Consider the following 13,170-nt stretch of genomic DNA (forward strand, 5'->3'; position numbering starts at 1 on the left):
GCCTTCCCTCTGATGATGATAAATCAGTGATTTATCGTCACATCACTGTGTTTCCATGAGGAGGTCACACACCGTCCAGATGTTGTGATTCACTTCATCCACACAGACGGAGACAAAGCGCTGTGTGATGCAGTGTATCCATCAGGGTTCAGTGGACCTCCTCTCTCTCTCTCTCTCTCTCTCTCTCTCTCTCTCTCTCTCTCTGTCTTGGTTTCTCTCTGGGGAGGAAGGGTGTGGCTGTCGCTATGGAAACCGAATCAGGGAAAGTTGTTGTCATGCAAGTGTTAACGCTCTCCATCCATCTGAGCACGCTCATAATGGACTGGGAACACTGTGTTTATTACGCTGAGGAACCCTTCTCCTCTTTCCTCCATCCCTCTCCTCTCTCCTCCTCTCTCCTCCATCCCTCTCCTCTCTCCTCCATCCTTCTACTCTCTCCTCCATCCTTCTCCTCTCTCCTCCATCCCTCTCCTCTCTCCTACTCTCTCCTCCATCCTCCTCCTCTCTCCTCCATCCTTCTCCTCTCTCCTCCATCCCTCTCCTCTCTTCTACTCTCTCCTCCATCCTTCTCCTCTCTCCTCCAGAGCTCCCTCTGCTGGTCGTACTGTGAAAGCTAAAGAGCGTTCTGTAATATTTTTGGGTTATGTTACATAGAATTGCATCAGCGTGTCAGCAGGTGCAGACTTCTTTATTGTTTTGTGTCAACAACAAGGAGGTGGTGAAGACAGCTCATCACAAACTAATGATACATACATATATAATTATTGATGAGGTCTGACCTCAGTTAACCTGTGTATAGATATGCTGCATTCTTTGTTTTAAATATTTTTTTGTGTGTTTCTCTCCACAGAAAGGTTTCACTCCTCTGCATGTGGCCTCTAAGTACGGAAGCCTAGATGTAGCCAAACTTCTGCTGCAGCGCCACGCTCCACCTGATTCTGCCGGGAAGGTATTCATCCAAAACACAAACTTTTCAACTTCATGGCTGTGTAATCTATAAAAGAAAGTTTCCTCTGATATTGAATCTGCCATAAAGGGAATCACTGAGCCCTTTACCTGCATGTAAAGTTTCAATCTAAGAGTTTTGTTGCTATTTTTTCTGAATTGAGGTTAAGTTGCCTGCGAGAGCTCCGGTAAGCCTAGTTTGAATAAAACCAGCTTCATTTGGATTAACTGTGATTTATTCCAGATAACAGATTCCTTCTTTTTCTTTGACAATGTTCGTCCTTGCGTCATAATAAGGAGCCACTCAGTGATCCTTCCAGCTTTTGCTGTCTAACATAATTCGAGCTGATCTAAACCTGCAGTCTTACCCCCCTTTAACACTTCCTGTTAACTCTGTGTGTGTGTGTGTGTGATGTTAATGGCTTGGTGCTGCACTAACTGCTGTTTAATCCAATGTGCGCTCACCGTCCATCCCTTACAGAACGGCCTCACCCCGCTCCATGTTGCAGCGCATTACGATAACCAGAAGGTGGCGCTCCTGCTTTTGGACAAAGCAGCGTCCCCCCACACCATGGCCAAGGTGAGAGTCCACGATACAGAGGTGTCCACACTGGGCTGATTGGAAGGTTAAAGATGTTACAAAGTTCTAAGAGCATGAACACAGAAAAACAGTTTAACAGTATCAGTTTCTCACCTGTTCGACATTCAGCTCAAGTGATGATGACTGAGCAAACTCCATCTGGTGAGGAAGGCCATGAGATGTTTGAAAGCTCTGGACAAATATGTAGTGTAGATTCCATCTTTAATACGTCCCAAAACAGAGGAAATAAGAATGAGAAATGTTTGTTGGGGACTATTTTCAGCGGTGGATTAATCCACATATGGTGCTCTAGCGAGTATTTGGGGCAGCAGGACAGTTTAGTAACGTGTGTGTGTGTGTGATGTGACATGTATGAGGTTTTCAGCCAACAACAAGCAGTGTCAGTGAACATTCAGCAGTAACAGTGTCAGTGTGTCTGTGCTCTCCCCGTGCATCAGAACGGATACACTCCCCTCCACATCGCGGCTAAGAAGAACCAGATGGAAATCGCCCGAGTTCTGCTGCAGTACGGAGCTGAGACCAACATTCTGACCAAGCAGGGCGTCACTCCACTCCATCTGGCCTCCCAGGAGGGCCACGCAGACCTGGCTGCCCTGCTCATAAGCAAGGGAGCCCAGATCAACATCCAAACTAAGGTACTGCACAACGACGCAAAACCAAGTATCTGTAACCGCAGAATCAGTCTTTTCAATAACAAATGAGCTACATCAGCTGATCTGATGAGGAGTGATGCAGTCTGTGTGCGCTCTGTTGTCACTGTAGTAACTGTCCTGTGTGTGTTCCTCATGCAGAGTGGCCTGACTGCCCTCCATCTGGCAGCTCAGGAGGATAAAGTGGCCGTTGCCGAGATCCTGGCCAAAAACGGAGCCAACCTCGACCAACAGACCAAAGTATGAACAACCATGTTTTCTCACACCGCTCACAATTATCAGTATTATAATAATTCAGAGTCTTCCAGTGTTGTAAACTGTGTCTTATTCATAATTGCAGAATTCTAACATGTTTGTTGATGTTCTGCAGTTGGGATACACCCCACTAATTGTAGCATGTCACTACGGTAACGCCAAGATGGTCAACTTCCTGCTTCAGAGCGGAGCCAGTGTCAACTCCAAGACCAAGGTACTGAACCTCAGATAATCCTGAACATCTGAGCCCTTTTATATATTGATATAAAGCTCATGTTATTATTGTATTGTGTTATTTCTAACATGCTCAGAATCATATCAAAAAACAAGTGCTGTTGTGATACACCGTGTTCAGCCGTTTGTTTTCTCCCTCTCAGAATGGATACACTCCCCTTCACCAGGCCGCCCAGCAAGGAAACACACACATCATCAACGTACTGCTGCAGAACGGTGCCAAGCCCAACGCTGTCACTGTGGTAGGTAAACAAACATAAACACACACACACACACACTTGAACGGACACACTTCTCATTCACCGCGCTTTCTCGTTCAGAATGGTAACACGGCTCTAGGGATTGCTCGGAGGCTGGGATACATCTCTGTGGTGGACACGCTGAGGGTCGTCACTGAGGAGATCATCACCACCACCACGGTACGTCACACACCTCCAACATTTAGGTTCCATCAGATCAAAGTCAAGTCAAGTTAAGATAAGATAGAGACCATGATCCCACATTGCATTGCACATTGCTCACTCCCAGTCAGCTCATTCTATGAGTAATAATAATGTGGCACATCCTGTTATTACCAACGTTTCTAGATGTCTAGTTTCCACTAAGCGTTGCTACAACATTATTTAAATGTACCTAACACACTATGAAGCAGAGTTTGAACAGTCGTCATACATAACACAATGTGTAAAAGAAATTACAACTAAATTTAGGAGCTCAATTTTGTGTAGACGTTTGGTCTTTTGTCTGGATGACATCAGTCTGCCAAATACTTTATTATTGATTTTAATAAAGAACTCATATATGAAGTTACTTAAGTTACAGTTACTTTGCAAATTGCAAGTATAAGCTTGAAGTTTCAGCATTTCATTCATCGGTGAGTATAAATATTCAAAACACCTCTCAGTACAATGCAGAAAGGTTGAAAAGTTACAGTTGAATCAACACCTCTAAAACTGAACATTAGAAAGGTAACAGTGTTGCAGGACTGTTAGATTACACTACACTGGTTTCAGGGTGATGTGAATGAGATTCTAATTTGTGATGATGTGCTTCCTCCCATGCTGCCAGACGGTGACAGAGAAACACAAGCTGAACGTGCCAGAGACCATGACTGAAGTGCTGGATGTCTCGGATGAAGAGGGTGAGTCATGTACTGTAGCACACTAAAGCCCGTCAACATGAACTCACAGTGTAGCCCGGGAATGAAAAGAGATCTCCCTGAAGTATTCTGAGCATGTGTCCAACAACAACACTGTGGATGAACTAGTCCCACAACAAAGCCCTGTTTGTGTGTTTTGACTTAGTGGTTGAGCCCAATTCAGCCAGGAACAATCACCTGTGAAATGTGCCTTAAAGATGCACTAATAATAATAATAATAATAATATGATATAATCATTTTATATCAAGAATGACAACAATGTGAAATGACAAAGAGCTTTTAAGCCTCTTTTATTCAGTGTTTTGTTTGAGCCCAGCCACAGAGCTCTGATAAAGCCACTGTCCAGGTTCCAGGTCACTACCCGCCCAGGACCAAACAGATAAAGGTCGATAGGCGCTATAGGAGAAAGTGGAACATCTAACTTACATTACATTACATTATATTCCATTCCCAAACTCTTCATTTCATTAGTTTCAGTCCTATCCTATCTGAAGTCCCATTATGTTGTACATTTCTGTCCTTCTTTGGAGAGTTCAGAAGTATTTTGAGCAGATTTTAGGAGGTAGTGAGTGACTGTGATGTCAACCCGCAGCGCTGATAGCCATCGATGATGATGTTTTGGACGACTTCTTGGATCTGGAAGGTATTCAGCACGTCGCTTTGTGTGAGGACATGCTGAACTTGGTGTGGGGTAGTGTGTCATGCATGGTGAATGAGCCTTTAGCGACTGCTGTCTGGTTACATGCTACAATACTAACTGTAATAAGATATTTGGTCAGCAGTGATGCAGGGAAAACGTCTGACTTGAGTTTAGCCTAAAGGATTTCCCTCATGAGTCTTACCTCAAGAAAGTCTACCTCATGACATTAAAGCACACACAAGAGAAGAAGTCAAAACTTCATTCAAATGTCTCTCCTCTACTCTCCCTCTGCAGGTAGCCTGTATACGTATGGCATCAGAACATCTCTGTCTTACAGCAGTATGTTTTTCACTTGTTATACTGGCCTAGTGTAAAGCTTTATGCCAGACCTGGGCCAAAAACTCAACTACACTTCCAGAATTCACCACACTCACATGGCATTCTGCAGTCTGGCACACTGCGCTCTCTCAGCCCGTGTCACCTGCCACCACCAGCACCACCATCTGCCGCTCTGGAGGTTATGCAGTGTACAAACACAAACTGAGCAGTGTAGCTCAGATTGTGTCAGAGGAGGAAAAGCACAAGAGAGCACAAGCATTGACTAGTATTAGGCAATAGTATATATGTACAGAACATTCTTTCTTCACTACATAAATAAATCAAATATACATTTTGGGGATAGTACACTCCTCTGCTGATACAGAACATCTTGGCCCAGGTGATGCTGCCCCCTCCTGTCCAGTAGTGGACCAGCAGTAGAGCTTTGCTGCTGTGCAGACAGCACATAGTCATAGAGAATGCTGCTGTAACATGCATCTGTTTGACGTGAGACGACAGACGGTTAAACAGAAAGAACATGCTGTTAACTGCTAGTGTGCACAGACTAACATCAGTGTTTGTCAGTAGAATAGATGATAGTACTCATGTAGTGAGGAGTTGAACGGTGAGTATGTTAACATCATGTCCAGCTGCTAAGCTTGCTAAGTCTGGAGAGTTTGCTCAACAGAAAAGTAACAATGACATCCAACACAGTATAAAGATGGGTTATGATTATAGTAGAGCAGGACATCATATCAGCCAATATTAACTCAGCAGAAAGTGAGTGTCACCATCAGTACCACCATAGTTTGTCCAAAATGAAGAGATTCTTATGAAAGATGTAAATGTTTGTTATGGGTTGTGTAAAGAAAATGAATATCCGATGTATCGTTCTCACATCCTTTTTAAACTCTCAAATATCAATGACCATATCTGCCTCAAAATGTAGAATTAGTTGACAGAATCATCTTAACTCAAAGGTCAAACTTTATGAAACTACTACTTTTCAAGTTTGCAAGGAGTCGTTGTGATAGAAAGTCAATCATGTCTCATTATCTTCCTCTGCAAATGAAGTTTGTCCAGTTTTCACAGAATTGTAGATGTTCAAATTAGATTTTTGACCACCTCAAGAACGTCTCGTCCATGTTGGTTTATTCTTAAATATATATCAGTTAGAGATTGAAGGTTCATTCTTGACCTTGGAAGAAGACGCTGACAATGCTACAACAGCTTGTGGGGATTGTTTCGTCAACTACTTTTTCCAAGGTCAAAAATAAACTTGTTCTGAGCTTGTTTCAATAGAATGTCCTTATGACGACTTAACTACTCAGTATAGCCAGACACTCCTAAAATCTTTGTTTTGTTGTCGTTCATGAGTTCACCTTCTCTTCTCTCTCCTAAGGCGATGACACGATGACTGGTGATGGAGGGGAGTATCTGAGGGCTGAGGACCTCAGGGAGCTGGGAGATGACTCCCTGCCTGGACAGTACCTGGATGGAATGAACTACCTCCGCTTCAGCCTGGAGGGGGGACGCACCGACAGGTACGTCAGACTGTTACGTCAGACTGTGTCACGTTAGCTGTGAAGCAGCAAGAACAATCTGCTTAGTGTTCAAGTGTGTTTTTTTCTAAACTAACTAACTAAAACTCTCCCTGGAAGTGAGAAGTATTTTCTATTGTTAGAAAAAAACAAGTCTTTGGATGGACTGAATCTGACTCAGACCAAATGTTTACTTCCATCTGCTTCATACTCAAACTAATGCTCATCTCTCCACAGAGCAAAACATTGTTTTCCAAGATCTAAAGTCTGCTTCTGTTTCACTGTTGATCTGGTTCCATTTTGACTCAGTTCCTGTCTAATGACCAGTCTGTGTATCCGTACGTACTTATGATGTCTGTCCTTTGGAGGACAATAACTTCGACAACTAACCACCTGTGTTTGTGTATGTGTGTGTTTTTCAACCTCCTCGTCCTGCTCATACTTCATCGTTGGTCTCCCTTGTCATGCCTCCATAGTCGAATGCAAAGGTATGTGCTGACGCTGGCCGAACATCAGGCCTTTTAAACCCTCAGCACTCATGACATGACCAGTTTAACTCTCTGGGCATTGAACTTTTTGACATTTTGTACATTCGTTGTCTCCAGATGATGAACCCTAATAACCCCACACCCCTTTTCGTTCATCTATGACCAAATACTGCAGATCTAATGACATTCCCATCAGCCTCAGCTCCTCTTTTACAAATGTTAACAAACATAGTAAACCATCAGGTTAACGTTAGCTGTGTGAGTATATTAGCTTTGTTCAAGTGTGTTTAAATACAGTAGTACACAGCTGCTGGTTGTGTCAATTAGCTCGTTAGGTGCTGTCAGTCTTTTGATTCCACTCTTCCTGTGAGGTTGTTGTTTGTCTTAAGACCTGTTTTCTGTCCTCTGCTCCAGCTCTGACAGGTCCTTCACACCCACCCACCACAGCTACTACTCCCCGAAACACGAAGGCATGATGGACGAGATGCTCAACTGTCACCAGGTACAGCACACGGTCACCACAGACACACACAGAGGTTACACCACCAGTCAGTAGAACTAACGAATCATGATGGACGAGTTGAAAAGTCCGGTTGCCGATGGCTTCATACTACAACTGTCACGTGAATGATGGGAATCATCATTCTTTAATTGGTATTGCTACATTCAATAATCGCTGAGGTTCTTTGTCTGATTCCAGGTCTCAGCACTTAGCAGAGAGAATGAGAGGGACTCATACCGCCTGAGTTGGGGCACAGAGAACCTGGACAATGTTGCTTTATCCTCCAGCCCCATTCACTCTGGGTACGTACTGTCAGACCGGGGGGAGTTACACTCACATATTGAACACGTACTGTATGTGTGCTCAGGAGTCTGAATATTCCTGCTCAGACTGAAGCGTCTTGACAGTTTATGAATATGTATTAACTATTAACCCAGTATTATCGAGGTCCTGATGGTTGAGCTGCTGTTTCAAGTATTTAATTACATTTAATTATAGCATTTTTAATTGGTTGTTCATTTTAAATTAAGTGCTTGGAGTGTGTAAGTGGAGTGTTTTCTGTCACTTGGCAGCCACACATAAAGAAATGGACCATGTTTTGACTATAAATGCTGATTTAAATCACCACTTTCCTACAGCACATAGTCAGTATTTCAGTTTAAATTAACACTTTTTGAGTGTGTTAGAACGTGGCTTCCACAGCAAATCGCCTCTTTTCTTTATTCTGACGTTCATGTCTGCTTTGTTCCTCGTCTCTGGATTCTTCTTTTTCTTCTTCAGATTTTTCGCTGTCTGACTTTTTGATTCCTTTCTGTCTGATGTGGTTGTTTGTTTTTAGCCATTCCTCTCCGTGCCCTGATCATGGAGACCACAGCAGGTGACCCTCTGCACCTTGGTTTAATCACTTTCCTCATCGTCATCATGTTCTTCCCCCCCTCGCAGTGTGCTCTCCTGGTGGAGAGGTGTTACATGTCCCTGTCCTCAACAGACACCGCCTCATTCGTTTGCTCTTTGGGTTCACAGCGTGTCGAATCACTTTAATCCACGTTGTGTCTCCACATGAGTCGAGCAAAACAAACCTTAAATTGTGGATCTCTGGGCACAAAGAGGCGGTGAACGTTGAGGACATGCTTGTTGATTTCATACAGTGTCTTGTAAATTGTGCATTTCCACTAACATACCCACCGACCTTTTAATGTTAGCCTGAGGAATATTCTGACACAGTGTTAGTATATCCGATAAATATCATTCTACATCATATGCAGGAGAAATGTTAAACCGCTGAGGACAGCAGTGTGTGTCTCCTAACAGTTTACTGGTCGTGTCGCTGAATTCAATAACACACGTTTTTCTGTCTGTGTGTTTTAAAAACTGATGTTTGCTTTACTGAAGCCGGGGCGAGATCACGGTGTCACCTCATCACACCCATACACCCCCTCATTGAGATGTGTGGTCCATGTGCATACAGTGTGGAGGGAGGTCAAAGAGTGTCAATCCATGAAGTCAGAAAGTTGAATGTTCACTGAGACCATTCAGTGTTGAGAAAATAGACACCCAATCAAAAATATTCTAAAATATGATGAGATGATTAGCATTTGATAGTTTCCCTTAAAGTGAACAGAACTTTTCAGAACTTTTCAAACAATAGAATACCACCTTGTTCCTCAAGTTAAAAAGTTGAAGTCATTAGGAATAAAACATACATTTGCTCTGTTCAGTGATTCAGAGGTTTTGTAGTCTTACGTGGTCTGCTATGACCACTAGCATATGGCAACTAATATTAGCTAGCTTAAGATAGTTATTACTTAAACTTACTCAAAACTTTACATTATATATAGGCTTCACCACTACCAGCCACAGTGGCCCCAGTAGATAGATAGATAGATAGATAGATAGATAGATAGATAGATAGATAGATAGATAGATAGATAGATAGATAGATAGATAGATAGATAGATAGATAGATGGGCACTTGGTGACGGTGGTGGAAAAACTTCCTTTTAACAGGCAGAAACCTCGGGCAGACCCAAGCTCATAGTTGACAGTGAGTCCTGGAGCTTTCGACCACACTGTCTTCATCAGCATTACTTTTTCACAGTTGTCTTGGAGCTTCAGGACAGAAAAGTCTCCATTAAACTGCTCTTTGGTGATAAAGACCGTGTTATGTGGTCAAAAGCTCCAGACCAAGCGAGTGAATTGTGAAAAGTGAAGATTGTCAGGCGAAGTTCAGCCATTGTCATTTAAAAGCTTCAGACAGCTGCTGATTCTTAGATTTTCTTCTACGGTGTCTAAGTTCTCATGACTGAATGGATCAATGATGAATGTCTTTAACTCCAAACATCTCCTCCTCCACCTCAGCTTCCTGGTCAGCTTCATGGTGGATGCCAGGGGCGGAGCAATGCGCGGTTGCCGGCACAACGGCCTGCGCATCATCATCCCGCCCAGGAAGTGCAGCGCGCCCACGCGGGTGACGTGCCGGCTGGTGAAGAGACACCGTCTGGCCACCATGCCCCCGATGGTGGAGGGCGAGGGCCTGGCCAGCAGGCTCATCGAGGTGGGGCCCTCCGGAGCCCAGTTCCTCGGGTAAGGCTTATTCAGGGATGGATGATGGAATGATCGGATGCGTTCGGGGTCAGTAGACATACAGGGTTAAGAAGGAGAGGTAGATGTAATGTATTGATTAGATTTTAAAGTGTTTCGTATGTTAAAGAGAGAAAACATAGAGGAATGATCAAACAGAAAGAGGAGGTCAGACCTGTAGTCCACTACCTCTACATTCATCTTTAATGAGAAGCTTACAACTTGCTGCCCCTTTTCTTTCAGATTAATTTCTCCTCTGCCTCTGCATTACTAAAACTGTTTCCGTATCTGCTCTCGCTTCCTGCCAGCACCAGGGATCTGTTAATCTTTGCTCTTCAGCATGCTCTGTTTTCTTTCATAACAGCTGCGGTCTAACTCTTTTTTAAACCTGATCCCTAACGCTCAACGAAAACAAACCTTTCTTATTAACTCCACCTGCAGTGTATTGCACCATGATTGATTTGATATGTGGCCTCAGATTCTGCCCTCTGCTGGTAAAGTTTGAGATAGTGTCGTATAAAAACATTATGAGTTTCCATCCATCACCTGTCCGTCGCTCACATGACACAGGTTCTCTTTGACCAAAGCTATAAATATGTTATTCTGCTTATTATATTTAGTTTTTGAGTGTTTAACTCATATAATTGGTCCCATTATGAATGTAAATTATGACTTTTTGTTTGTCGTAGTGTAACATTTGGAACATTTCTACAGTGCATTTGAAACAGTCCTTACCGGCCTGTAAAATCAAAAACATATACAATACAGGAACCCGGAGTGTTCAAACTTCATTTAAATACAATTATTATTAAGATATTTTTTAAAAAATGTGTCTAATATATTATACTTTTAATATTTAAATAATTGTCTGGATAAATACAGTCAAATCTATATGAAGTTGAACACCTGTTGACACTTCAGTTAACTATTATTGAGATTTTATTTCATCCTGCTTTTTTTCACAATAACAGTTTATTGCAAGTCAGTTTAATTTATCGAAGCAGTTTTTAATTTCGATTTTTTTCACCACATCATTGGCTTGTCGCTTATTCAAAAGACAACAACCAATTACATCAAGGCTCCGCCCTCTTTGATGATTGACAGACAAAGAATTTAAAATGATCTTAAAATAAAAACAAGTAAGATGATTTTTCATGTATTTATTCATAGAATTATTCATGTTTTTATCGTGTTGTTTTGTTTCATCTTGAACACTTTTGGTCTGCAGAGACGTGCAGTTAACATTAGCACAGTGTTACACAGTTAATGATCTGTTCTCACATCAGTCCACCAAGGTTCCTCTTTTGCACCCAACCGAAACATTGTGTGTGCTCTCTCTTCCTCACTGCTGCGTATGGATGCTCGGTCGATCACACAGTAAACTCCACCTCCCCAGTGCACCTCCACCTCTTAATGAGGGCGAGAGTTTGGTTAGCAGAATCCTCCAGCTCGGCCCGCCGGGGACAAAGTTCCTTGGGTAGGGAGGAAATCAAATCAACGGTTTTGCATATGAAACAATCCATGGATGCCAGCCTCAGTGTTTTCTTTTACAAACCCTCCATCTGATGTTATTTTGTCCAGCCGTCAGCCTCCCATCATGCTTGCACTAGTGTACCTTGTACCATCTGGTACCTCTGCACATCACATTGCTGTTTCTTCCTTTCTTTCATCTCTTTTCTGCTTAGCCTTTTCCATTTCTGTCTGTTTTTGTTTTGTTTTTTTTTGCTTCCCGTTTAGTTATTAAATGTGTTAGAAGAAGTTTGTTATTTTATTATTTTTGTGTGAAATTTAAATGGTTGCCTGGCCTGTGAGTAGCTAGGAGTGAAATCTGACTGCATGGTGTGGTTTATGGTGGTGTAAGTGTAAATTACAAATTGAAACTTGCACACTAAAAAGTTTTGGTAATTTTTTCTGAAAAATATTTAAGCTTTTAGCAGGAAAATGACAAATTTAAAGCTAATTATGAAGCTTGAACATGATGAATGTTTTCCTGTGTTTCACCATTTTTAACCAAAGCTAAAGGAGGTTAAAGGACATAATCAGATTATATGAATTCTAGATGTATAAACACACTGTGGGGCGACCAAAGTGCTTAATAACATGGTAAATATAAAATGTACTGTCAGGCCAAAGAACCCAGTAAATATCACATGAAAATATCAGCAGTTCTGCTTTAATAGCTGTGTTTGTTTGTCCATGTTGGATTGTTGTTGTAGCATGCTTCTTATACATGTGTTGTAACTAGCTACTATACACACATCAGGTAAGTATTAAAGTCACAGTTCAATACTGATATATTAATAAATAGGAGAAATCTGGGAAGTTGTCCTGATAACAGTAGAATTAGCCCAGTTCTAAAACACTACCAGTGAATCCACCTGGATTGTGTCGATGCAGCCAGAGTCATTTAAACAGTGCTGTTCAGAGCACATAGTCAATGCAGCCTCTGGAGCACAGACACTTAGGCCAGAACCAACAGTTACTATTGGTATTAGCAGTGAGAAGCCAATGCTAACTGTATCACACACTGTTATCATCCATAACATTCTGTATCCTTCACCCATGCAGTCCTGTGATTGTGGAGATCCCCCACTTTGCTGCCCTGCGGGGGAAAGAGAGGGAGCTGGTGATCCTGAGGAGCGAGACCGGAGAGAGCTGGAAGGAGCATCACTGTGAGCACACCCAAGAGGAACTCAACCAGATACTCAATGGCATGGACGAGGGTCAGTCTCTGATGGTGTACCAACACTGCAGACCCACAAAGTCTACCTTCATTCCTACATGAATGTCTCTGACATGTGTCCATTTCTGCTCCCCCTCCTCCAGAGCTGGACACGCCAGAGGAGCTGGAGAGGAAACGCGTTTGCCGCATCATCACTAGAGATTTCCCACAATACTTTGCAGTGGTGTCACGCATCAAGCAGGACAGTAATCTGATTGGTCCTGAAGGAGGCATCCTGAGCAGCACTGTTGTGCCCCAAGTACAGGCAGTTTTTCCTGAGGGGGCCCTCACCAAGAGAATCAGGGTCGGACTGCAGGTGATTGACAAAAGCATCAGTGTAGTCCTTTGGCACAAACACCTGTTTTATTGTATTTGTCTTATCATGGTATATTGAAATACAGAGGAAACGTTGAAACTACTGATGGCTCTAGATGAAACAGTTCAACCTTTGGGGAACAAAAAGTTGTTAGAGTTGACTGTCCAGGAACCATGAAGGTTTCAACCCTCTTTGAACTGCTTGTTGTGTTGGACAAA

The 13,170-nt window shown here is 42.6% G+C and overlaps 1 protein-coding gene across 1 annotated transcript in view; it reads left to right on the plus strand.

The window, feature by feature from the left end:
* The window catches only part of ank2b (ankyrin 2b, neuronal), a 71,875-nt gene that overhangs the window by 31,074 nt on the left and 27,631 nt on the right, over positions 1-13,170 (plus strand). Inside the window, exons 17-34 of the mRNA XM_027287690.1 lie at positions 851-949; positions 1,427-1,525; positions 1,984-2,181; positions 2,338-2,436; positions 2,567-2,665; positions 2,829-2,927; positions 3,006-3,104; positions 3,754-3,826; positions 4,438-4,488; positions 6,206-6,347; positions 6,821-6,832; positions 7,247-7,334; positions 7,533-7,636; positions 8,173-8,211; positions 9,693-9,917; positions 11,293-11,391; positions 12,483-12,637; positions 12,741-12,952. Coding sequence (XP_027143491.1) covers positions 851-949; positions 1,427-1,525; positions 1,984-2,181; positions 2,338-2,436; positions 2,567-2,665; positions 2,829-2,927; positions 3,006-3,104; positions 3,754-3,826; positions 4,438-4,488; positions 6,206-6,347; positions 6,821-6,832; positions 7,247-7,334; positions 7,533-7,636; positions 8,173-8,211; positions 9,693-9,917; positions 11,293-11,391; positions 12,483-12,637; positions 12,741-12,952 — 1,992 coding nt within the window. The remainder of the gene's footprint in view (positions 1-850; positions 950-1,426; positions 1,526-1,983; positions 2,182-2,337; positions 2,437-2,566; positions 2,666-2,828; positions 2,928-3,005; positions 3,105-3,753; positions 3,827-4,437; positions 4,489-6,205; positions 6,348-6,820; positions 6,833-7,246; positions 7,335-7,532; positions 7,637-8,172; positions 8,212-9,692; positions 9,918-11,292; positions 11,392-12,482; positions 12,638-12,740; positions 12,953-13,170) is intronic.

The sequence above is a fragment of the Larimichthys crocea genome, chromosome XIV, assembly GCF_000972845.2.
Source record: "Larimichthys crocea isolate SSNF chromosome XIV, L_crocea_2.0, whole genome shotgun sequence".
Lineage (NCBI taxonomy): Eukaryota > Metazoa > Chordata > Actinopteri > Sciaenidae > Larimichthys > Larimichthys crocea.